General features: G+C 43.3%; 1 protein-coding gene across 1 annotated transcript in view; it reads right to left on the reverse strand.

Annotated features, from left to right (window-relative positions):
• The window catches only part of ZC3HC1 (zinc finger C3HC-type containing 1), a 554,828-nt gene that overhangs the window by 518,992 nt on the left and 8,037 nt on the right, over window positions 1–27,799 (reverse strand). The window contains exon 3 of the mRNA XM_044087346.1: window positions 5,816–6,037. Within this exon, the coding sequence (XP_043943281.1) occupies window positions 5,816–6,037 (222 nt within the window). The remainder of the gene's footprint in view (window positions 1–5,815; window positions 6,038–27,799) is intronic.

Genomic DNA, 27,799 nt, shown 5'->3' on the forward strand with positions numbered 1-27,799 from the left:
AAAAGCTTTCTCCTCTGTCCCTGCAGCAAATGCCACCAGCAGTTGTCCAGATTTCCTTTGAGGTTTAGTTCGGTCCAAGTAAAATCTAAGTTGTCTGTACACATCTAAGGAGTGCAGTATCCATTCCCTTTTGTTCTGTGGGTTAGGAAAGAAGGTAGGCAAATGAATGAACTGATTAAGAGCCACACTGGATACTACCTTGGGCATGAAGGAGGTACTGGTTCTGAAGGACACCCTGTCTGCATGAAAGATGATGAAAGGCTCCACTGCCATAAGGGCCTGTAATTCAGATACCCTTCTTACAGATGCGATTGCTAAAAGGAAAGCTGTTTTCCAGGAAAGGAATTTTAAATCTGCAGTAGCAGCTGTCTCGAAAGGAGGAAGAGTGAGTTTCTCCAAGACAAAGTTAAAGTCCCAGGCTGGAGCTGGAGCTCTCCTGGGTGTCCTTAAATTTTTGGCCCCTCTGAGGAACTGCTTGAGCAGTGGGTGAGAGAAGATGGGAGGCTCTGTGTTGTAATGAGCTGAAAAGGCTGAGGCATGAATTTTGATGGAGGAAAAGGACAAGCCCTTATGAAGCATCTCAGTCAAGTATTGTAGAATCTGAGGTAAATTGGGCACTGCTGCGCTCATCTCTAGAAACTGATTCCAGGCACAAAATCTTTTCCATTTTGCAGCATAAGATTTTCTAGTACTAGGCCTCCTTGCCTCTAAAATGATATCCATCACTGATTTACTGAGGCGTGGTAAAGGAGAGATTAGGTAATTAGCCAGGCTGCTAGGTTCAGGATTTGCAGCTGAGGGTGCAGAATCTGGTTCTCCTGTTGAGACAACAGGGAAGGAATCTGAGGTAGGTGCCATGGGGCCAAGTGTGACACACTGCACAAGAGTGAGTATCAGTGTTGACGTGGCCAGTCTGGTGCAACTAAAAGTGTCCTTGGCTTGTCCTGTTTGATATTTAGTAGTACCCTGGAGAGCAGAGACAGAGGAGGAAAGGCATAAACTGATAGGTTTTTCCAAATGAAGGACAGAGAATCCACTTTACAAGCTAGCTTGTGGGGAATCCTTGGGCAAAATTTGTCCAATTAATGGTTCGGGGGGGGCAAACAGGTCTATATCTGGGCTTCCCCACTTGCTTGTCAACATGTTGAAAATCCTTGGTTCCAGTTTCCACTTGTGTGGGACCATGAGATTTCTGCTTAGTCAGTCTGCCAGTGTATTCAGTTTTCCTGGCAGCTCAAGGCTGTGTTCCACAATGCCATGGCTAGTCTGCAGAGGGGGTAAGAATGTGTACCCCCCTTGCTTGTTTATGTAGCACATGACAGTGGTGTTGTCCGTCTTTACCATTAGTTGTCCTGGAAGAATGTGGTCCTTGAAGGCTGTCAGAGCATTCTGTACAGCTAACATTTCCTTTTGATTTATGTGCAGGTGCATTTGACTTGGGTTCCATTTGCCCTGATTGCATTTCCCTGCCAGGTGAGCCCCCCATGCATAGTCTGATACGTCTGTTAAGGTTTGGGCAGCAAGGGGTAGTGTGAATGGTAGTCCCCTGTTTTGGTGGCAGGCTTCTGCCCACCAAAGGAACTCTAGGTGTAGGCAAAATATGATAGGAATCATTGCTCTAGAGCCTGAGAATGTTGACAGCATAGGCTTTTGAGATACCACTGTAGTTTCCTCATATGCAGCCTTGCATATGGAATTAGAAGAATGTAGGAGGCCATGAACCCTAAGGCTTGCAGTATTTGCCTTGCAGATAAGCGGGATTTTTGTGGCCACTTGTTTAAAATAGGTTGTCAAATGAATCCATTTCTCTGGCGTGAGGAAAGCCATCTGGGAAGTTGTATTCAAGCTTGCTCCCAGAACATAATTTGTTGACAGGGTACCAGGTGTGATTTCTTTTCGTTTATGGTGTACCCCAGACAAGTCAGCACCCTATGAACAAAGGCCAGATGATTAAAAAGTATGTCCTGGCTTTTTGCCTGAATTAGACAATCGTCCAGGTATGGGTATATTCGAATATTTCTTTGCCTGCAAAATGCAATGACTGGAGCTAGGCACTTTGTGAATACCCTGAGCGCAGTAGATAAGCCAAAGGGCAGTGCAGAGAACTGATAGTGCATGTAGCCTGCTTTGAAGCGTATGTATCTTCTGCAAGACTCCCTGATAGGGATGTGCAGGTATGCTTCTTTTAAGTCTAGTGTTGCCAACCATGCATCTTTGCCTAGCATAGGAAGCAGCTGGTGAAGAGTCAGTATTTTGAATTTTGGAATCACCAGAAAGGTGTTTACAAAAGAAAGGCCCAGGATAGGCCGCCATGTATTGTCTTTTCTGGGTACCAGGAAAAGTCTGGAATAGAAACCTTTGTCCCTTTTCCTCTTCTGGCACCAACTGAATAGCCCCCATGCTTAAGAGAGAGAAAACTTGATTTTGGGCCTTTGCCCACTGATTTGGGGGTAGATCTGGCCACCCACTTGGTGTTGCCGCTTGGTGTTGGTAACGTGTGGAAGTGAAATCTGTATCCTTGGGGCACTATATTTAAAATCCATTTGTCCTGGATGATGAGTTCCCAGTTTTTAGCCTGCAGACCAATCTTTCCGCCTAAAGGAGCATTCAGTTGGGAAGTGCTTGGAAGTTTTAAAAGCAAGTCATTGAGACAGTTTTCCACAGGGGGGAGTTTTACTACACCCAGATTTGGATGCGGAAATCCCCCACTGCGGACTGAAATCTGGGGTTTCTGCTGTGTCTGAGTTTGGCTTGAGAAGACCTGGAAGGGGCTGGAAAGGACCAATTCTTAGAGGGCCAATACCTACTAAATCTAGGAGGCTGAACTTGCAAGAAATCTTTAACAGTTTGCATAGATTTAGCTTTATCTTCCATCTTTTTAAGAACTTCCTCAGCTTTGTTGCCAAACAGGCAATTCTGATTTAAGGGAGCATCCAACAGTTTAGCTTTAACATGATCAGGCAAAGATTGCTCCTTAAGCCAAGCATGCCTTCTGAGCACAGACCCAGTAACAGCAGCCCTGCAAGAGGCCTCTAATGAATCAAATCCACATTGCAAAGTATGTTTACCAACCTGTTCAGCAGAATCCATTAAATCCTGTAATTCTTTATGGTCAGCACAGTCAGGAATCAACATCATTTTCTGTTTAAGCAACCCAATAACATGTTGTTGATACTTTTAACATATGAAACTGGCAGTTTAAAGCCCTAACGGCCAAGGCTGCAGAAATGTAAACCTACTTACCCGCCCTGGAGTCTCTATCAGAAGGGGTAGGTGCTTTAGCAGTAGAAGCCTTAATGCCCTTGGGGCCCTGAGAAATAGTCTCTGGATCCGTAACAGGATTTTTAAAAAGAAACTTGTGTGAATCAGCAACCTTGTAATATCTGTCAGGTTTTCTGGGAGCAGGAGGCAAAGAATCAGGGGCCAAACTAGATTCCGAAAAGGCATCATCAACAATGTCTAGTACAGGAGGTATAGCTAAAGGCCTATGCGGAGGCAGGAGTAAGAAATCCCTAAGCCTCTTTTTTGAATCAGAAAAATCCTGGCTTTCCCAGTGGAAATTCTCCCTTAGAGTATATGTAAGGTTTCACCAAAAGAAAAATCCTCTGGAGGGGAAGCAGAGGGAATAGAGTCCTCTGCATCAGAATCCTCATAAGTAGATAAGGGCAAATCCAAATCATCAGAAGAATCAGAAAAATCAGAATCCTGGTCAGAGGATTCATAAACAACTTCAGTCCTAGGTCTCTTAGAAGGGGGAGGTTGGCTTCCCCTGATTAAAGTTATAAGATCTTCAGCCATTCTTATCATTTGTTTTTTAGGTATAGAGGCCTGAGCATGCGGCCTGGGCGTCGGTTTCTTAGGCATGGTTCGAGATTTAGGCTTAAATGAAGAAGGAGGCGCTGGTTTAACATGCAAGTCCGTAGGCCTGAATACACCCTCAGAAGCTGGTGCCTGCACAGCGGCTCCGGACCAATCCAAGGTAGAGACATCCGCAGGTTCCACAGTTGAAGCATCTCGCAGCATACTGGACTCCAAATAGGTGTCAGTACAGGCCTGCAAATCAGAAGTAGCGTGTATCAGGGGCTGCGAAAGCACCTCAATGAGTACTGGCGAGCTGGCGACTGGCTTAGGAGAAGCATCGTCGGCAGCTTTGGACCTAGGCAGCCTGTCTCTGTCTTTATCTTTCCATTTTTTTGGAATCCCGATAGTCAAACAGCTAAGCGATAACATTTCTGGATAATTAAACCGAGAACAGAAATATTTAGAGGCGAAAATATACAGACGACGGATAGTACGCTGATTAAATACAGCACAAAACCGACAGAAAGGTACGTTGTGGTCAGGGCCCAAGCAAGGAATACAGTACAAATGAAAATCTTTGAGAGATATTTGCTTTCCACAAGTAATGCAATTATTAACTTTTACTGACATCGGTAAGGAGCAAGAAGACTTCGGTTCTGAAACTCGAAAATGAAAATTTCAGGAGTCGGCCGACCGGCGCTTGCGAACTGCTTCTGCTTCAGGCACCGTACGGCAATTAAGACTGATGTAATGGCGTCGGCTGCATGTTTTATACTCCTGACGACCTGATGTCATGGAAGAAGGGACAGCATCCGACGCAGGACCCAAGACTTTGTTAATCAGGCCGACTGAGGGTTACTGCAAGCAGATAACCCAAATGTTATGACTGCAACAGTGAAACACGAAGAACATCTGCTTTCTTACTTCATCAAACTGATCTGCTTCCTCTGAACCACTGATCACAACACCACACAAGTGATTCCCAACTGCTAAAACAACTGCCATTACTGATGGCGTAGGATGAATGCTTAACTGGATAATGGCACACTTGAAGCAAAATGAAAAAAAATTTTGAGCCTGTGTCATTAACCTAGGTGTCTTCAAATACACAAAACTGCCTGAACTAAGCTCAAAGGTGACACATGGTCGGGGGCTTGGAATTGTTTTGGGCAGAAAAGAAAAGCACTGGCAACTATTTTTACTCTTATTCAACACCAGGGTTAAATGAATTTGAGTCTCAAACCTGAAATGAAATCAAGAAGTTCTAGATGATCTTTTTTTAATACAAGAGTTGTGTATTGTAAGGAACTGTACTTCATTTTTGTGTACAAATGTATACGTGTGTGTGTGTGTGTGTGTGTGTGTGTGTGTGTGTGTGTGTGTGTGTATATATATGTATATAGATATAGATATATATATATATATATATAAAGATAGATATCACTAAACACACGCATATATACCATACATGCACACGTGTATGTACATGTATATACAAATTCACACACACACACACACATATATATATATATATATATATATACACACACATACATACACGTACATTTGTGGATACATACATATTTTCATGCATACATATACAACTTCACAGTTACACAAGAGTGGGAAAGGAAGATTCATTATAGCACAAAGCAGTCTCACAAACAGCGAATAGGTTGTGCTTAAGTAAATACAGTCAGATAAAAAAAAACAAGATCAGTTAAGACTTCCAAGAAAATGCAATGTGATGACATAAAAACATAAACCACCTCCACCACCAACGCATTACTTCATCCAAAACGTTTATCTGAACCCACATACCAGAGTCAAGGAAGCAACCTACATAAAACAAAACAAGACATAAAACAAAATAAAAAACAAACTATACCAAAAACCAGCAGTAAAAAGGACGAGGAGAACACCAAATTGAAGTTTTGCTCAAAGAATACAGCTAACTGCACAGCAACTGAATATAAGGAAAGCCATTTAATAATTATTTTTGTGCATTACTTACAGAAGTGCTGAAGGAACAGAGACGCAAACGCTTCACTTTCCTCTGTGGACTTGAAGAGATCTCAATACCAGTAGGGGCCACCTCTCCCATACTGCGAGTCATTGGTCTCTTGCTTCTTGTAGCTGAACCTGCACTATCAAAATCAGGTCTATCAAGGGGGCTGGGACTGTGAGAATTATGACTTCTGGTCCGGGATCCAACAGGGGATGGTGGTTTTTCAGCCTAGGAGAAACAAAAGAAAACACAATTAACTGTTTGCAAATCTTTTAACTAAAAATACAGTTTCTAAAAGATTAAACATTTACTACTACTGAAAATTTTAAAGAAATCACTTCCCTTTCAAGTTTGTAAACAAAGCTATTTTAATAGCACACAGATTTTCCATCAAAAACAGCTAGCAGAGTACTGGAAATGTAAGTGTTAAGTATAGTGATAGATCTCTTCAGAAGGGATTCCTTAAGGCAGTTCAACCATTGGGATATATTTTAGTTAAGCATTAAACAAAACTATAACATTCGCAAATTTAGCAATCGCATAAATCTCCATGGCCTATAGCATCTTGACCTTTACATAGATTAAGGGCATGCTCAGGACAACAGCTGCTATTCTTCCCACCACAAAATCAAACAACAACTCTAATAAGGAAATGAAATACCAAAATATTTACTATTCTGTAAATGTCCTTCCCAGCAATGCTTATTTGACTTTTGGTAACCAGGAAAGTTTAACTGGGTAGAGATTGCTTGTTTCAGTGCAGTTCTGGGGAGAAAAGCTCCAAAAGACACAACAGTAATTCTTTCAGTCACAAAAACTACACAAAACACAAAAACACAATAATAGTACTAGCCACATACCTGAAGTCTAAGTTATGCAACATTTCTGAAATGAAGTTATGACAGGATGAAGAATCCAGAGATTAAAAGATATGGTCAGACTGCCAGCTCTGTGGCACAGAGGGATATAAAGAACCCTAACTACAGCTTAGCTAACCAGGGTTCGATTAGCAGCTCAGGCATCTGAGAAGCTGGTAGGGAGGGATGAGTGTGCCCAACCCAGGGTAGGAAATTCACTGAAGATACCCCCAAGAGGTATGCATCATCCACAGGGGGATAGTAGCCCTCAGATGTTTTTTGGTTTGTTGATGAATGCAAGGGAGAGGCAGAAGCAGTTGATGGCATGACCCCCTAGAATGCCCTTAAAATCCACGCTAGCCCCAGCTCACTTGGAAAAATGTCTGGGGGAGAAAGGGGGAGTAGGTAAGACCAAGCAATAGATGGGGCACTGGGATGGCCAGAAATGATAAAGCAGTATAGGAAAAAGAGAAAAAAATGTTAAGCATTCATGCATCTGGTATATCCTGTTTCAAGAAAAAGTACAGTTGTGTACACTTAACATAAATGTGGATGTTCGACTGCATTCACTGTTGCAGTCATTACATTTGGGGTAATCTGCTGGCAGGTTGCCCTCAATCGGCCTGAATATCAAAGTCTTGGGTCCTGCATCAGTTGCTTTCTCCTCTTCCATGACGGCAGGTCGTCAGGGGTATAAAACAAGCAGCCAACGCCATTTTCTTTAGTTTTTCTTGCCCCACGTCAGGTGCCCCCCAAACAGGGAGCAAAAAAAAAAACTATATATAAACATGCAATTGTCACAACATAAACTTTACCTTCATCTAAAAGCAAATACACCACAAAGGCTGTAGAATATAGTGAAGGAAAAAGAAGCTCTAGAATAAAAGGGGGATGGCGGGTGGGTAACCTGGACTGTAACAGTGAATACACTCGAACATCTACATTTATGGTAAGTGTACACAACTGTACTATGTTTTTCGTATTTCACTGTTGCAGTCATTACATTTCGGTAGAATCCCAAAGCTATGGATGGGAGGCTGGAACTAAGTAGCATTAGGAGTGGCTATAAGGCCATGCACAACTGTAGTGGCAAAGTTTGCCCTGGACTTAGAGAAGAGGGGCAAATGACAATGCTTTGCAAAAGTATGAACAGAACTCCAAGTATCAGCTTCTGGAATGTCTTTGGTTGGCACCCCTCTGAGAAAAGTTGCTGAGGTAGATGCAGCCCTGGTGGAATGTGACCTAATGCCCTTGAGCACCGGTTTACCATGATTCAAATAGCAGAAACAAATGCAGTGGCTTATCCACTTTGAAACAGTCTGCTTTGAAATAGCCTTTCCCTCTGATCCTGCAGCAAATACCACCAGTAGCTGCTCAGACTTTCTTAGAGATTAGGTCCTGTTTAAGTAGAATCTTAGTTGTCTGTATATGTCCAAGGAATGCAGAATCCATTCCCCCTTGTTCTGCAGATTTGGGTAAAAAGTTGGTAGGTGAATATTTTGGTTAAGAGCCACACTGGATACCACCTTAGGCATAAAGGAAAGATTGGTCCTGAGGGACACTCTGTCTGGGTAAAATATAATAAAAGGCTCCACAGCCATGAGGGCCTGTAGTTCTGACACCCTTCTTGCTGAAGTGATTGCCAGAAGGAAAGCTGTTTTCCAAGATAAAAACTTTATATCTGCAGTAGCTGCTGGTTCAAATGGAGGCAGGGTGAGCTTTTCCAACAGAAAATTGAGGTCCCATGCGGGAATTGGTGATCTTCTGGGAGGCCTTAATTTTTTGGCCCCTCTAAGATACTGCTGATGAAAAAAGATGGGCGGCTGTGTGTTGTAATGAGCTGAGATGGCAGAGGCATGGATTTTTATTGATGAAAAAGATAGGCCCTTGTCAAGCATCTCAGTCAAGTATTGTAAAATCTGAGGAATATTTGGCTTTGCTGTGTCAGTTCCTTGTGCTTGGTTCCAAGCACAGAATCTCTTCCATTTATCAGCATAATATTTTCTAGTACTAGGCCTTCTGGCTTCCAAAATGACATCCATCACAGATTTACTGAAAGGTGTTGTTTGAATAATTACATGATCAGCCATGCTGCCAGGTTCAGAGTTTGGAGCCGATTGTGCAGAAATTGATTGTTCTGCTGAGACAGTAGATGTATTTGAGGCAAGTACCAAGGAGGGAGTTGAGACGTATTCCCTAGAATTGGGTACCAGTGATGGCGAGGCCAGTCTGGGGCAATTAGAATAATTTTTGGTTTTTCCTGTCTGACCTTTAGTAGGACCTTGGGAAGAAGAGGCAGAGGAGGAAAGGGATAGATTGATAGGTTTTTCCAACTGAAGGATAGGGCATCCACTTTCCATGCTTGTCTGTGATAAGTCCTTGTGCAGAATTTGCCCAGTTGATAATTCTGGGGAGAGGCAAATAGATCTATGTCCGGGCTCCCCCATTTCTCTGTTATCATGCTGAAGACTTGTGGATCCAGTTTCCACTCGTGAGGGTCCATAAGATTTCTGTTTAGGTCGTCTGTCAGAGAATTTTGTTTTCCTGGCAGGAACTGAGCTTGAAGATGTACTTGGTAGGTCAAGGCCGTGTCCCACAATGCCATGGCTAGTCTGCAAAGGGGGTAGGAATGTGCGCCTCCCTGCTTGTTTATGTACCACATAACTGTGGTGTTGTCTGTCTTTATCAGTAGTTGTTCTGGATGAAGTAAGTCCTTGAAGGCTGTCAGGGCATTCTGAACAGCTAACATCTCTTTCTGGTTGATATGCAGATGCATTTGTTTTGGGCTCCATATGCCCTGAATGCATCTCCCCACCAGGTGGGCCCCCCCAAGCATAGTCTGATGCATCTGTAGTTAGGGTTTGGTTGACAGGGGGTAGAGTGAAAGACCGTCCCATGTTCTGGTGACATGTCTCTGCCCACCAAAGAAACTCCTGTTGTAGGCAGGGAATCAGAGGAATCATTGTTTCCAGGCTGTGACAATGTTGACTCCATAAACTTTTTAGGTACCACTGTAGTTTCCTCATATGCAGTCTTGCATATGGAATTAGTAGAATGCAGGATGCCATGATCCCCAAAGCCTGCAGAATTTGTCTTGCAGATAACTGGGTTTTTGTTGCCATCTTTTTGAAGTAAATAGTCAGTTGCCTTTGTTTGTCTGCTGTAAGGGAAGCCATCTGGGCAGTTGTATTCAAGCTTGCACCAAGGAATGTAATCTTTTGAGAGGGTACCAGTTGTGATTACTTTTCGTTTATTGTGTACCCTAAGCATGTTAGAAGCCTTTTTACAAATGCCAGATGTTGAAGAAGAATGTCCTTGGTTTCTGCTTGAATGAGACATTCGTCCAGATGAGGATACATTTGTATGCTTCTTTGTCTGCAAAATGCAATTACTGGTGCCAGGCACTTTGTAAAGATCCTGGGCACAGTAGATAAGCCAAAGGGCAGTGCAGAGAATTGATAATGCATAAAACCAGCCTTGAAACGGAGGTATCTTCTGCACAATTCCCACATTGGGATATGCAGGTATGCCTCAAGTCTAGAGTCACTAGCCAAGCGTTCTTGCCCAGCATGGGCAGAAGCTGCTGCAAAGTTAGCATTTTGAATTTTGGTATGTCCAAGAATGTGTTCAAAATCGATAAATCCAGTATTGGGCACCAGGCATTGTCTTTTCTGGGTACCAGGAACAGTCCTGAGTAAAACCCTTGTGCTTTTTCCTGTTCTGGCACTGGCTGAATAGCCACCATATCCATGAGGGATGTAACTTGTTTCTGTGCCTCTGCCTATTGATTTTGTGGCAGATCTGGCCAACCGTTTGGAAATGGCAAGGTATGGAAATGTAATCGGTATCCCTGGGTTACTATGTTTAATACCCACTTGTCTTGGGTTATTAACTGCCAAATTTAAGGGGGCTGCCAAAAGATAAGTGCTTGGTGATGGCAGAGGGAAGTCACGGAGACCGTTTACTGTAGGGTTTTGCTTTATTTCCTCCAGATTTGGAGGTGGAGGCATCCCATTGCGTTGACCTGTAAGAACCCTGTGATTGGTATCTAGAGCATTATGAGTGGCTGGATTTGCTCTGTCGGACACAGGAAAGGAACAATTTTTTTGTAGGCCAGTATCTACTGAATCTTGGTCGCTGCACTTGTAAGAAGTCTTTTACAGTTTCCATAGACTTAGCTTTGTCTTCCATTTTCTTTAAAACCTTTTCTGCCTTATTACCAAACAGAGCATCATGCTGTAAAGGTGCATAAAACAATTTAGCTTTAACATGATCAGGCAAATTTTGCTCCTTGAGCCAGGCATGCCTTCTAATCACAGATCCAGTAACTGTGGCCCTGCAGGAGGCCTCCAAGGAATCAAAACCACATTGCAAAGTATGCTTTCAAACCTGCTCTGCTGCATGCAATAATTCCTGTAATTCTTTATTTTCCACACATTCAGAAATCATCATTTTCTGTTTCGATAATCCCATAACGTGCTGTTGATATTTAAGCATATGAAACTGGCAGTTTAAGGACCTAATTGCCAAGGTTGCAGATGCATAAACCTTCTTTCCCCATCTATCCAGCACCCTGGAATCTCTATCAGAGGGGGTAGAATTCTTAGCTGTTGAGGCCTTTACACCTTTGGGACCCTGTGAAATAGTTTCAGGGTCAGCAGCAGGGTTTTTGAATAAAAATTTGTGAGAGTCCGGAACCCTGTAATATCTGTCTGGCTTGCTAGGATCCGGAGGTGGGGAATCTGGAGTCATGCCTGATTGCAAAAAAACATCATCAACAATGTCTAATACAGGAGGCATGGCCAAAGGCCTATGCTAAGGAAGAAGGAAATCCCTAAGCCTCTTTTTGATTCTGAGAAATCAAGACTCTCCCAATGAAAATGTTCCCTCAAAGTATGCAAGGTTTCTCCAAAAGAATCATAAATAAAGACATAGGGAACTTGCAGACTTTGGATCCAACCCAGTTTGGCTTTGTCAAAGGCAGATCATGCCTTTTAAACTTGGTTGACTTTTTCGAAACAGTCACCAAGGCCATTGATGAGGGAAAGGCAGTCCATACAGCCTACCTCGACCTGGCAAAGGCCTTCGACACAATACCCCACTCAGGTATCATCGAAAAACTCATCAGCTTGAATGTAAACCCATACATCACAAGATGGGTTGCAAACTGGCTAAGTGACAGAACCCACAGGGTCAGAGTTGCTGGAGCCATGTCAGACTCAAAGCCTGTCACAAGTGGTGTCCCACAGGGCTCAGTCCTGGGTCCACTCTTGTTCGGCATCTACTTTTCTGAAGTACAAGCAAACACAGGAGGGTTATGGCTGACAAAGTTTGAAGATGACTGCAAACTGGGCGCCATAGTCGAAAACACTTCTGACACAGATATCCTTCAGAAGGGCCTCACAGAAACGGATAACTGGTGCCAGAGCCATGGCCTAAAGTTAAACGCCAAGAAATGCATAGTCATACCCTTCGGGAAAAACAAGGTTACCCCTAGCTACCATATAGGTGGCAATCCCCTGAGCACAGAAGTCGTCATCAGGGACCTGGAGACCCAGGTTGACACTAGCCTTTCGTTTGACACTCATGTTGCTAAAGTAGTCAGGAAAACTTTCTACATTGCCCACCTGATCATGAAGGGATTCACATCTAGATCAAGGGAGGTCATCGTCCCCCTGTACTCATCACTCATTAGACCTATGATTGAGTACAATGCCCCATTCAGAATGTATCTGACCCGACACCTGCAGCAGCTGGAAAGGCCCCAAAAGTTCCTCACCAAAAGGATAAAGGGTCTCAAAAATATGTCTTATGCTGCCCGACTGAAAGAACTCCAGCTCTATTCAGTCTCATACCGCTTGCTCAGAGGTGACCTGTGCCTGACATATAAGGCCATGTCAAACCCAGATTTGATGAATATGCTTCACCTCAAAAAATCTAGATGCCTCAGAACCACAAGGGCGGGAGACTTAAACCTTGACACGGTTATAAATAGAACGTGCTGGAGGGACAGATTCATCACCCAGAGACTCCCTATGCTGTGGAACAAAATCCCGGTACATGTGAGGCAGAGCACCTCGCTGGCTTTGTTCAAGAGGAATCTTGACCAATGGATGGGAGATCGCAGATATACCCCAGGGATGACTTCAGTGTCACTGCTTGACAGAGGCACAGCAGCAAAATAATAGGCATAGTTTTATTCAAACTAAAGGGGTGGCGAAAGCCACATAACTATGGGCTAGGCTTATAAATGCCCTTGGGCAGATAGCCTAGCATGAACCTATAACAATTTTCAGGAGGAGATGCAGATGGGATGGATTCCTCTGCATCTGAATCCTCATAGGGTGGTATAGAAAATTCCTGATCAGAAGAAGAATCAGAAGAAATAGAAACCTGATCTGAAGATTCATAATCAGTGTCTTGCCTAGGCCTCTTATCGGAGAGGGGGGGGGGGGTTGGGAACCCCTGATCAAGGTAATTAAGTCTTCAGCCATTTTGATCATCTGCTTTTGGGGCATTGAGGCCTGAGCACATGGCTCATGCATCGTTTTTTTAGCCTTAGAAGTTGCTTTTGTCTTTGTTTTTGAAGCTGGCGTTGGTTTTATATAAAAATGCTGAGGCCTGAAGACACCCTCAGGAGCCGGTGCCTGCTCAGCGGCTCCGGACCCATTTGAGGGAGAGACATCCGCGGGTACAATACTTTGAGAATCTCATGGCATGCCGGACACCACATGGTTCTCGGTAGAGGCCTGCGACTCGAAAGTAGCAGGTATCAGGGGCTGCAAAAGTGCCTCAATGAGTACCGGCGACTGGCTTAGGAGAAGCTTCGTCAGTTTTGGACAGTCGGTCTCTTCCTTTTCTTTGCATTTTTTGTGAACTCCGGTAGTCGGATTGCTATCCGATGACATTTCAGGGTAGTTAAATCTGTTTCCAAAATATTTTGAAGCAAAAATATACCAGTGCTTAATAGTGCATTGGTTAAACCTAGCACAAAACCGACAGCAAGACACATTATGATCTGGGCCTAGGCAAGGAATACAGTACAAATGGAAATCCTTAGGAGGTATTTGCTTCCCACAAGTAATGCAATTATTAACTTTTACTGACATCGGTATGGAACAAGAAAAAGTTTCCCCAACTGGGTACTTAGCTTTAATTGAAGACTTTGGTTCTGAAACTCGAATTCGAAAATTTCAGGAGTCGGCCGACCGGCACTTGCGAACTGCTTCTGCTTCAGGCACCGCACGGCAAGAAAGACTGAAATAAATGGCGTCGGCTGCCTGTTTTATACCCGACGACCTGACGTCATGGAAGAAGAGACAGCAACTGACACAGGACCCAAGACTTTGATATTCAGGCCAACTGAGGGCAACCTGCCAGCAGATTACCCAAATGTAATGACTGCAACAGTGAAACACGAAGAACATCCAAGTGTAAGTGTCAAAATGGATTTTCTCTAGTAGAATTATTTCAGAAATTATTTCTAAACAAGCTTTGTTAGATTTGTGTTCTGTGAGAAATACTACAGACATCACAACAACTGCATACTCCAAGCCCATACTGCAACAGTGAAACATGAAGAACATCTTGGAATTAGTTCCAGTCAGCTGAGAAGATTCCAAAGTAGTTCAAAACAAGAAACAAGGCAAGAAACAAAGCAGCGTTCCAGCAGATGTAAGAAAATGATAGATGCAGCCATACTAAAGGAGGCCTTTTTTACAGTCTTACTGATTTGATAACTAAGTGTGCCAAGCCTATGGACCTTTCTCAGTCATGACCAGACACAGTATTTACAGTGCTGGAAGAAATTCAACTAACATGTTGCCCAACAACGGGCAAGTGGCTTTACCTTAAAAGTAGAGAGAAAATTACATCCTGGATTCGTCCAAGTCAATTAATAATATGGCTCATCCTCAGTAGATCATAGTTTGGAATGCTCCACTGCAAGAGACTTATGTTGAATATCCACTAAGTGTGAACTCCAACTGCTTTTCTGAAAGAATTATTAACCAATAAAAAAGATGTGTGTGGTCACCACATGCTTTAGAAGTGAAACTTCTGTAAGGAATCGCACAAATGTACCCAACGCACACACTTTATATGCAGGAGTATGTTGCAAGTTTGTGCAAGAACAGAACAGCTTAGACATTTGCAATGTTTAGGAGTTCAATGACGCATACAGGTGGGAATGGTTTACTTCTGTGCTCCTATCCCTTAGAATCAATTCTGAGCTTCAGATTTCATTGCGTCTGTTCCTTAGAAGTTGCTTGAGATGATGTTAGCAGTGGGAGTGAATGACCTGTGTGTGGAAAAGACATCTCTCCTGTGCCACAGGAGCCACCTGATAGAACAATATCAAGATGCTTCCTGTTCAGAATCACCGGTTTTGCTCAGTTACCTAGGTTTTCTTTAAGGAACCCCATTTTAGAAGTATTTACAGTTAGCAAAACTTAAAATCTGGAGATCACTTAGTGTGGTGATGCATTTCCAAGGAGAGTATGTGTGTGTGTGCGAGGTTACATCTGATTGACATCTCAAGTGAGTGTGATACTAAAACAATGCTGTTGTCAGCTCTTACAGGGACCAGAATAAGCAATGGATACTTTACATTGCATTGTTTCACTTCAGAAAATTGTTTCAGTGGACATAGCAGCAATCTGCAGTGTTGACTGGGAAAGCAGCTGGAAGAGGAGTAATTACATCCAGAAAACCTAGGTCTATTTCTTTGTTTTGCAAAAACGAAGTAGAAAAGTGCTATAGGAGAGGTGCTGGAATGCAACAAGTCCAGATTTGTAAAACACTACAGGTCATATCCCACATTGTGCCAGCACAGACTTTTTCCTAGTCTGCCAGAGGTTTAAACTACATGAAGAAACAAAGGAGGAACTCGCTGACCTGTCACTGAGTGATTGTAAGAGTGAAGCCTTTACTGGGGATTTTGAGGAGTTACAGACTGACCGCCATGGATCCGAGAAAGCTGAAAGAATGCGGATCCCAGTCACGAAGGGGTCTTTAATCTCTTACTCAGTGTCCTTTCACTTGTGTGTGGTGGTGGTGGTTTCTGTGAGTGGGGGACAGAAACAGAAAAATGAGAGTCGGGCTGTGCGTAACTGTTTGCATGTAAGGGAGAGAAAGTGATTTAATTTGGGGGGGGGGGGGCAAGACAACACAACTGGTAGTGGACTCTGGTAAGCTTCTCGGTTCCCTTTCCTGAAATATTTTTCAGTGTTCTAGGGACAGCAGCTGAAGAGATGAGAAGCTGTTCAGTCCATTACCATTTAAATGATCAAGCTCTTCAACCTTCAGGTAAGCATTGTATGTTCTCTACATGGCGGTTTAGAACAGATGCAGTTTTGCTGTCAGTAACCCGCTTGGCAACATTACTGGACTGGCTTGGCTAGGTCAAGAAATGGTAGAAAAGGTGAAGAGTTGAAACTTTTTTATTTATTTATTTACAGGCACAACTTAAGTTGAGGAAAACCTATTCTTCCACAGTCACCTCGGAACAGCTCTCCTGGGTTCTGAAACTGTGTGTGTGTGTGTGTGTGTGTGTGTGTGTGTGTGTGTGTGTGTGTGTGTGTGTGTGTGTGTGTGTGTGTGTGTGAGAGAGAAGCTAGAGTAGAGTATGGAAACCTTTCATCAGATGCTGCTGCGAGGGGATTGCTCGTTTTGAAAGTGTGTGTGTGGTTGAAAAGCTAAAGTACAGTATGGAAGTCAAACTCTGCCCTTAGTGGGTTGAGTTTGACTTCAGTACTTCTGTTTCACTTTTCTGTTTCAGTCCAAGGTCGCACAACATCCCATAACAAATTTCACTTCAATAATTTGCACTGATGAAACAACATACAAAACTGGAAGCAATTTCAACTAAAGAGATGGTCCGAGTAAGACGGCTACATTCTTTCTAGGATAATAACTAAATCCAGTTATGTAGTACCTGTGTGGGCTGGCTGCAGCTTGTGCTTTACTGAATATCTGTGGGTGTTTCTGATTATTACTGTTATGAGCCCCAGTCTACAATCTCAGGTAATAAAATGACATGAAGTTGGCAGGTAATGCACAAAAAAAGAAGTTATATACTTGGCATAATGTTCCATCTATACCTGTCATTTTTCATTCTCAGCCTGAAGCGTAAATACCTTCTGGAGTGCCTGTCCATCTTGATGTGGTAGTACTCATCCTTCATTTCTACTGAGCATATCCAGTCGTCCATTTTCAAAAGAGATCGAATGGACTGAACCATGACCATCCATAACTTTGTGTTTTCTATAGACTTCTTCGGGGATGTTCAGGGATGTCAGATCTAAGATGGGCCTAAGGTCCTCTGTCTTTTTTGGTACTAAAAAGAATCTTGAGTAAATGCCTGATCTGAGTTGATCTGGCAGGACCTTCTGAATGACTCCTTTTGGAGCAGCTTTGAGGACCTTCTGGATGACTGCTTTTAGAGCAGCTTTGAGATCTCCAACTCCACTGCCTCTCTGACTGGGTAGAACATCTGGGAGAGAACTTTTTGGCTTGGGTAGTTTTGAAAACAGAATGCAGTATCCTCTGGATACGATCCTTTGCACCCATGGATTGTTTGGGATGGCTAGTCAGGCTTCTGGGTGCAAGCATAAGCGCCTCTCAACTGCCTCCAGAGATGAACAGCCAGGCAACCATTCAGGAGCGCTGAAAGGGGCTGTCCAAGAAGGAATCCCTAGATCCTTGATTCTGCAGACCCCCACTGCTGCGTGGATGGTGTCTACCATTGTAACCATTTCCCACTCAGCCTCTGGGGGAATATTCTCCCTGAGATTCCTGAAAAGGACCCTGAGATTCTTTGGACCACAGTCACCCCCCCCCCCCAACACTGGGGAGGGGTCAAAAAACGGATTCTGATGGCAGACAGGGTCCTTCCATCCTTCTTGCGAAGTGTGCATCTCTAACAGTGGGCCCAAACAAAGACAATCCATCAAAAGGAGTATTAATGAAAGATTCCTTGAAAGGTTCCACGAAGTCGCACAGCTGCATCCAGGCATGATGCCTAATGGCAATGCTGGCATGAATGCATGAGAAATTGACTGCAGAGTGGCCAAGCTGGAGAAGGACAATTTCCTCTCCTCATCAGACATGGACTCTGGGATTAAGCTAGAGAGTTCTTGGATTAAATCCTTCTGTAGCCTAGTAAAATGGGAAAGGTAGTTTAAGGCTTGTAAAGTGAAGGTAGATGAAGCGTAATCTCTCTTGCCGAATCCATCCATGGCTCTAGACTCCTTTACTCCAATGGGGTCGGGCAGGGGGAGCACTAAGGATTTTGTCTGCACATTTGGAGACTCAGACAGCCACTCTGTGCCGACATAGTCAGGACAGATAGAGTCAAGGAAGGTGCCAGGGTTGAAGTGAGATCCACTATTGGCTACATCGCCTTGGCTCTCGGGGCATTTGGATCCAAGGGCTCTGAAATAGCAGGTCAGATCAGAGAAGCTAAAGGTCTAAAGGGTGACCATCTACCCATGGTCCTGGTAGGGGACAGGGCTGGTAAGACGCCATCTGGATCAACATCTGAAGGAACTGCCTCAGTCTGTCCACCTGTGAAATCAAAACGCTGTGGGAAGACCTGACAGAAGATTTTGTGGAAGGTGGCCTGAATTAAATTGTCTGACATCTCTTCTTACAGGGAGACCCTGCGGTAGGAGGAGGAAGCTCCAAAGGCATAGAGGCTCAGGGCTGAGGAGAGAACTGGACGGACTTACTTGGATCTGAAGGTCTGGGATCCAACACCTTAGGAGCCTTGGCTGGAGGCTCATCTGAAAATGAGGAAGCAGATTTCCCTGGGGAACATTTTCTGCATTCCCTGTCTTTTCTATGTTTTTTAGAAGGAAGTTGCGTCCCTGAAGAACAACCTGCCGACAGGGCTAAAGGAGGTAAAAGGCCCTTCAAAATGAGTTAGTTTCTCCTGTCGGACAGTGTTTTCTGAAGAAACCCCTTACAGATGGAGCAGGAGAATTTGAGGTGAGTAGGGCTGAGACAATATACGTGCTCCCTGTGGGCACCAGATAGGGGAATCTTGTGCCCACTGGAAGTGCACTTCTTGAAACCTAAAGGTTTCTCAGACATCATTCAATACTAGCGAGGAAGAAGAGAAAGGAAGAGGGAGAAAAAGGGAAAGAACAATTCCTGCCTGGAAATACTTCAGTGGAAGCAAAACTACTAAAATTAAGATTTTTTTTTAAATTACAGGCAGAAACACAGTGTTAGGAGGTACGGTAGAGTAGAGTGCAAAGAGAACTACACCAGACGTAAAACCACTTAGCTGAACAGTGAAAAAAACTTCTCACAAGGAGCTCAAGTCACCTGACCATAATGCTTCTCCTAAGAGCGGCAAACAAGAGCTGAGGTAACCGGGTGGCATTATGGGTAGGGGAGGAGCTCGAGCTTAGGAGCATTTGAAAGTAGCCAAGTCAGATCAGAGGTCTGATTCACACCTACAGGTTGAGGAAAAATGAAAATGACAACATCAGATCAATTATTTCCCAATATTATCTTCACTTACTCCCAAAAAAACAAAAAATGAAAGTTATGTACTTGCCATAGTGTTAGATCCATCCTGTCTGATTTTCATCCAGTTCAAACATATGGATTGCTAGATCTGGCCAGATCAGACCTTGGCACCAACTCTGGAGCTTCTTCAGATCCAGAGTTGGACTCCTCCCTTACTCATAATTTCCTGGACTCCATCCATCCCTAGTTGCGCAGATAAGAGTTTGCCCCACCTCTTTGTCTCATACATGAACAATCCTGTATAAGGAAATCCTGTATCAGAACATCCCAACCTGTTGAAGAAGAGTAGGTACAGTCTCACATGACTGCAGAGAAAGGGAATTAAGGGGTCTAACCCAATCATGTCGAAGCCATAGGTGACCAAATGGAAGGGGGCAGGAGGTAGGGAGTTTGAACCAGACAACATGCATCTAACGTTAAGTATGAAACTTTCGTACACAATGTTGTCTATATTCATTCATTCAAACAAATGGGACAAAATTCTAAGCTGTCAAATGGGGGTGGTATCAAGGAAAACATTCCTGAGTATGGTGGAACCAAAGGATGAACATGACCTAGTCTGAACCTCCACCTTTTAGTGAGACACAAAAGTATGTACGTTACACCAACAGGCTGCAGCACAAATGTCATTAATGGATAGTCCCCAATTAAAGCCCGTCAAAGTAGAAACTGCCATAGTTGAATGAGCCTTCGGTTTATTGAGTAACAGTAAATTATTCTTATGATAAATAAAGGAGATGCAATCTGATAACCATCTATGCAAAGTAACCTTTGCCACTGCTTTCCCTTACTTTGTCAAAATTAAATAAACAGTTGATCTTCTCTTTGGAATTGTTTTGTTCTGTGAATGTAGAATCTGAGTTGTCTGTGGACAATTAACATATCCAACAAGTGTTCTCCTTTGAATATCTCGGTGGGGGGGGGGGGACACTGGTAAGTTTATGGACTGATTTAGGTTTAGCTTGGGTGCCACATTAGGAATAAAGGATGCTTTAGTTCTAAGGGAAACCCTATCCATGTCAAAAACTTGATATGGAGGTTTACATGAGACAGTTTGTAACTCCAAAATTCATCTGGCTGAAGTCACTGCCACTAAGAAAATTGTTTTCCAAGTAAGGAATTTTAGATCTGCTGTGGTCGCAGGTTTAACGAGAGACTGCGTAAGAGCTTGCAGCATAAAGGTAATGTCCCATACAGGGGCTGGGTCTTTAATGGGAGGTGAAAGTAGGAAGGTACCTTTCAAGAAAGCTTTGGAAATTTTCAGCAAGGCTATAGGAATCTCTCTACATCTAACATGAAAATTTGAAAATAGCTGCCATCTGGAACTTGATGGTGGAAAAAATGAAACTCTTACCAAAGAGTTCCGATAAGAATTCTAGTATGATGGAACAGGTACTGAAAACAGATCAAGACCTTTAGAGAGAGTCCAAATAGAGAATCTTTTCCATTTGCTCTGGTAAATCTTTCTAGTGGACAGTTTCTCAGAAGCAGAAAGAACACTGATTACAACAGGGTGAAGCCTAGCATCTCTTGCTATGCTCAGAACTGGAGGAACCATGCAGTTAACTTCATGGACTTCAGGTCTAGAAGAGGCAGTCCGGATGAGTGAATCAGTAGGTATGGACAGTGACCCAACAAAGGGGGCTGTACTAGTACAGGCCATACGTGATGAACTAGGTCTGTCGGGGCAATGAGGATCAGTCTGGCCTTGCAATGTCTTGCTTTCTGTATGAATTTGTCCACTGGGGCAAAGTAGGAAAGGCATACAGGAGACCCGGGGCCAACTGTGGACCAGAATGTTTCTTGGTGACTGACCCTGTGGAAGGATCAGGGCAAAGTACATGCTGCAATTGTTGGTGAGATAGGATGCAAAAAGGTTGTACCAAGGTTGGCCCAGGCAACTGAAGATCAGATGCATCACTGTAGTTTTGAAGGACCACTCGGAAGGCATCAGGACAGTTCTGCTCAATTTGTCTGCTGACACACTGGACAACTCCAGGATGTGCACTGCATTTAGAAAGACATGTGAAGAAATCACCCAATGTTAAACTCTCATGGCCTCTCAAAAGAGAATAAAAACTTATTACCCCTGCTTGCTGATGTACCATACCACTGGCATGTTGTCCATCTGCATGAAAATCATACCATTGGGAAGGAGGTCCTAGAATGCCTGAAAAACTAGGAGGATTGCCCTCAACTCCAGGACACTGATGTGAAGATGGACCTCTAGTGACAACCATGTACCTTGGACCATTCTCCCTTTGAAGTGTCCCCCCATACCCTAGAATGGAGGCATCCATGATTACTATTGCTACTGGTGAGTTTGACTAGAAAAGGTGACCTTTTGTTACAGTAGGGGATGTTAATACCAAGCAATGTGTTGTCTGCAAACTTCAGTAATTTGAATCTTTGTATGCAAAAGATGAATGGGACTGTAATCACTGTATTGCTAAAGTCCATTGCAGCAATCTCATGTAGTATTTGGATAGTGAAATCATTAGAATTGCGGATGCCATGAGACATAAAAGATGCAAATCTAACTTCACTGGTGGTAATGTAGTGCTTGTATGGCTTGTCAAGTGAAGTAACAGAATTCTGGACTGGAGAAGGCTGACTATATGCAGGCTGGTATTAAGATGGCATCCTATAAACTATACTCTGGGTTGGAGTCCGGTGACAGTTTGGTAAATTCACAGTTATTCCCAAGTCCAAAAAGAACTGGAGGACCTGGTCCAGGTGGCACAGCAGTAGAAGCTTGGAGGCAGCAGTTAGGAGCCAAATGCTGATGTAAGGGAAATCTTGGATCCCCAGAAGACACAGGTGTGCTGCTACCACTGCCACAATCTTGGTGAACACCTTTGGGGCTGTGCTGAGATTGAATGGCATTGTTTGGAACTGATGGTGACTGGCTCCCAGTAAAAAGCGGATAAATCTCCTGAAGTGCTTTGCTGCTTTGACATGATATAAGGAGTCCTGGAGATCTATTCAGCACAACCAATCCTACTGCCTCAATACAGTTAAAATGGACTGCATTTTGACAGTCTGGAATTTTGTCCATTTCACAAATTGTTTTAGGTGGCGGAGATAAAAAATGTGTATACGGCCCCCTATTTTCTTTGGTATTAAAAAGAAAGTACAGTTGTGTACCTACCATAAATGTAGATGTTCGAGTGTATTCACTGTTGCAGTCATTACTCTTGGGTTATCCCGCTGGCAGGCTACCCGCAGTCGGCCTGAATTCCAAAGTCCTGGTCCAGCGTCGGTTGCTGTCGCCTCTTCCATGATGTCAGTGAGCCAGGGGTATAAAAGATGCAGCCGTCGCCATTTTCTTCAGTTTTTCTTGCCCCAGATGTCCGGTGCCCCCAAAAGGGTAGGCTAAATAGATTATGCCAACAAACATGCATGCACTAAAGTAAACATTTCCTTCACCTACAAGCAAATACACCACATAGGTTGCATAGAATAGAGAAGTACAGATAAGTGGTGGGAGGGTAACCTGGACTGCACCAGTGAATACACTCGAACATCTACATTTATGGTAGGTACACAACTGTACTATGTTCATCGTGTTTTACTGTTGCAGTCATTACTCTTGGGTTGAATCCCAAAGCTGAGGATGGGTGGCTGGGCTAAATAGGATTAGGAGAGGCTATGAGGCCCTGCAGAACTGCAGTGGCAAAGCCTGCTCTGGATTTAGAGTAGAGAGGTAAGTGGTAGTGCTTTGTAAAACTGTGCGCTGAACTCCAAGTTGCAGCCTCTAAGATGTCTTTGGTTGGTACTCCTCTGAGGAAGGCTGCTGAAGTGGCTGCTGCTCTGGTAGAATGTGGCCTAATGCCCTTAGGCACTGATTTGCCATACTGTGAGTAGCAGAAACGAATGCAATGGCCTATCCATTTACAAATGGTCTGTTTTGAGATAGCCTTTCCTTGTGATCCTGCAGCATATGCCACTAAAAGTTGCTCAATCTTTCTGAAAGCTTTAGTTCTGTCCAAGTAGAAGCGTAGTTGTCTTTGTATGTCCAAAGAATGCAGAAGTCTCTCACCCTTGTTCTGTAGGTTTGGATAAAAGGTAGGCAAGTGAATGGTTTGGTTAAGGGCCACAATGGACACCACCTTAGGCAAAAATGTAGGGTTCGTCGTCAGAGAAACCCTGTCTGGATGGAAAATGATAAAAGGTTCCACAGCCATGAGTGCCTATAACTCCAAGACTCGTCTTGCAGAGGTTATTGCTAGGAGCAGAGCTGTTTTCCAGGATAAGAATTTTATATCAGCTGTTGAGGCTGGCTCAAAAGGAGGCAGTGTGAGTTTTTCCAAGACATAATTGAGGTCCCATGCAGGTACTGGTGCTCTCCATGGGGGTCTTATGTTTTTGGCCCCTCTGAGGTACTGCCTTATTAAAGGATGAGAAAAGATAGGTGGTTCCGTATTGTAATGTGCTGAAATGGCAGAGGCATGAATCTTGATTGATGAAAAGGATAAGCCTTTGTCCAGCATCTCAGTTAGGTATTATAAAATCTGAGGAATATTTGGTACAAACGTGTCAATTCCTTGTTCCTGGTTCCAAGCATCGAATCTCTTCCATTTTTCTGCATAAGATTTTCTGGTACTGGGCCTCCTGGCCTCCAAGATGACATCCATAACAGCTTTTGAAAGAGGAGTGTTCTGAATGGCTACATTATCCGCTATGCTGCCATATTTAAGGTCCTGAGTTGGCCTGTGCAGGATCTGATTGTTTTGTTGGGTCAGTAAGTGAGAAGTATGAGGCAATGTCCAGGCTGAACCTTGAGACAAGTTCTTTAAGATTGGGTACCAGTGCTGGCATGACCAGTCTGGGGCAATCGGTATCATTTGTGGCTTCTCTTGTCTGACCTTTAAGAGTACCTTGGGGAGGAAAGGCATATACTGCTAGTTTTTTCCAGCTGAAGGATAGGGCATCCACTTTCCATGCTTCCTTGTGATAAATCCATGTGCAGAATCTCTGTAATTGGCAGTTGTGAGAGGAGGCAAATAGATCTATGTCTGGGCATCTCCATTTCCTTGTTATCATGCTGAAGACTTGTGGATCCAGTTTCCACTCGTGGGGATCCATGAGGTTTCTGCTTAGTTCGTCTGCCAGAGTATTTATTTTTCCTGGCAGGAATCGTGCTTGCAGGTGAACTTGATCAGTCAATGCTGTGTCCCACAAAGTCATGGCTTTTCTGCAGAGGGGGTAGGAATGTGCGTCTCCCTGCTTGTTTATGTACCACATGACTGTAGTATTGTCCGTCTTTATCAGTAGTTGTCCTGGATGAAGTAGATCCTTGAAAGCTGTCAGGGCATTCTGAATAGCTAGGATCTCTTTTTGATTGATATGAAGATACATCTGGCTTGTGGGCCATGTGCCCTGAATACATTTTCCTGCCATCTGGGCCCCCCAGGCATAATCTGATGCATCCGTTGTTAGTGTCTGCCTGGCTGTGGGTAAAGTGAATGGCTGTCCCTTGTTGTGGTGACAAGCCTGTGCCCACCATCAAAGCTCCTGTTGCAGGCAGGGAATGAGGGTAATTAAATGTTTCCAGGCTGTGGCAATGTTGAGTCCAAACACTTTTTAAATACCACTGTAGTTTCCTCATATGCAGTCTGGCATATGGAATTAGCAGGATGCCATGAAGCCCAAAACCTGCAGGATTTTCCTTGCAGATAACTGGGTCTTTGTTGCCAACATTTTGAAGTAAGAAGTCAGTTGCCTTTGTTCGTATGGCGTGAGATAAGCCATCTGGGCAGTTGTATTTAAGCTTGCACCCAGGAATATTATATCTCTTGAGAGGGTACTAGTTTTGATTTCTTTTTGTTTACTGTGTACCCTAGGCAAATTAGTAATCTTTTTACAAACGCCAGATGCTTTAGTAGAATGTCTTTGTTCTCTGCTTGAATAAGGCAGTCATCCAAGTAAGAATTTCTTCTGGTGTTGCATCACCAGGTAAAACAGTTCCTTAACTCACTAGCTGAATCACAGATAATGATATACTCCTCTTTACTACCCCCCCTCTTGTTCACACCATACCTCCTTACCTTGTATGAAAACCAGTTTCTCACGGGATTTCAGGTCCCAAAAGGCCATACTATCACCCCAGCTGTAAATCCTTCCACCTTCAACCATACTTACAGTACCAGATCCTATCCAACATCTTGTTCAGTCTATCAACATCTCAACCCCAGGCACATTAGCTCTAGATCCAAACACTACCACAAACTAATAAACAAATTCCTGAAGTTCATCACCAAGTATAGACTCAACCTCATACTTGGTGGTGATATTCACCCCAACCCTGGCCCACTCACTTCAGATACACATATCCCCTCTACTTGTAATCTAAGCTACAAACCTACAATTAATAGGCCAACTAACTCTCTCCTAGTCTGTCATCTCAATATTAGAAGCATTAATAACAAGGTACATGAATTGCATGCACTTCTGGATGTCCACTCCCCTGAGATTCTCTGTTTATCTGAAACCTGGTTCAAACCTAACACTAAAAATAATGAAGTGTTACCACCTGAGTACAACATACACAGGCTGGATTGTGTTCGAGGAAGGGAGTTGGGGTAGCTGTACTCTATAAATCTGAGTTGAATGTCACCATAGATGTAATACAACCTCCTCAGATTAATAATTCAGAGATTCTTGCCACCAAATTGCAACTTAATAAAAATAAATACATTAATATCATCTGTATGTACATTCCCCCAGGTAACAATATATCTACATTTGAAGATATCCTGCACTGGCTATCATGTCACTACCCCCAAGAAACCCTACTACTTGGAGACTTCAACACAGACTGGGGGCACCTGTTCCTCAGAATCCCCAACCACCCATATTAACCTGCATGCATTTACACAAATCATATCCACCCCTACCAGGATAGGTAAACCCAACCAAAAAGAAAGTATACTTGACTGGGTACTCAAACAGTCACCCCCAACTGTACACCTCTGGTGCCCTCCTTAATGGCCTAACCGATCAACTTCTCACATATGTAATTAAGCACAAAACCATTAATTCCCAACAACCCTTACTCAGAAAGGTTAGAAACAATAAAAACTTTGACCCTGCCAAATTCCAACAAGAACTAAACTCATGTAATTGGTCTATTCTAAAACACCTCCCCTTAGAGGAAGCAGTAGCATACTTTAACAACAAATTCCTTGAGATCCTTGATTTGCATGCACCTGTTCGTTCAAAGAGAACCAAGGCAAAAACTGCACCATGGCTTTCTATAGAGTCTAAACTCAAAATTACCCTTAGAAACAAAGCATGGGCTTTATAGCGTTCTTCTAAAGACCCTCGAGATCACATTAAATACAGGCAATTCAGGAACGAAACCAAAAAATCAATTTTACAAGACAAAAACAATACTACTGTAATTTACAGACAGTAAATCAAAATAACCCTCAGAAGTTTTGGGCAGGTTTAAATAACCTACTACATCCTGGACAAACTTCAACCCCAATCCCTGCTACTACTATTGATAAAACCCCTGAAGATATTTCTGATAGTTTTAACCAATTATTTACTGAGACAATTCAAGCCCTAGCTAGCCAACTACCTCCTAGCTCCCTTGGTCCTGAAAGTAGCACCCCTAGAAACCTACTTGCGTTCAGCTTCCAGTCGCCACTTCACTTATCCGTACCTTGATCAAAAAATTAAAACCCACTACACTTTCTGCTGATCAACTCCCTGCCGAGTACCTTCAAAAATTAGCTGATGCTATTGCTTACTCCGTCTCAATACTAATCAGTCGAACCATAGTAGAAGCTAAAATTCCCACCATCTGGAAAATATCCTACGTAATCCCACTTCACAAAGGAGGCAGCTCTACTGAATTCTCCAATTATAGGCCAATAGCTATACTCTCTCCACTTGCAAAGATTATGGAAAAATGTATTCAGACAACTCATGCACCACCTAATCCAAAATCGCCTTATGGCAGACACTCAGCATGGCTTCCGTCCTAATCACAACACTACTTCAGCCCTCCTAGCCTTTACTAACACCATAAACCATAATCGCAACAATAATTATATATCCTCAGCCCTCTTTTTGGATCTTTCCAAGGCATTCGATATGGTTGATCACCAACTTTTAATCCACACCCTGCAAACATTCTGTCTAGATACTGGAGCCCTCCAATGGTTTCAATCCTACCCGAATGGTCGACAGCAGGCTGTCCTCTGGCAGAACAAACTCTCTAACCTTCTACCTAACACCCTTGGAGTACCACAAGGCTCTATATACTAGGGTCTTTGCTGTTCTCCATCTTCATTAACGACATTTATACTGTCATCCCAAAAGTCAGCTGTATCCAATATGCTGATGACTCTACTCTGATTTGCTCAGCCACATCTCCAGTAGAGTTATGGTCAGCTACCCAGACCACACCTTTAATACAATAGAAAACTGGCTTTCTGAACATCGTCTGATCCTAAATCCCAAAAAAACGAAAATGCTGTTATTTTCACCAACACGTAGGTCTATCGCTTTCACCTTTGCCATAAAATCGAATAATGGCACAATAATCTCCCCTGACCCATCTACAAAACTATTAGGTGTCATC

Source organism: Protopterus annectens, chromosome 11.part0, assembly GCF_019279795.1.
Source record: "Protopterus annectens isolate FY-2018-M chromosome 11.part0, PAN1.0, whole genome shotgun sequence".
NCBI lineage: Eukaryota > Metazoa > Chordata > Ceratodontiformes > Protopteridae > Protopterus > Protopterus annectens.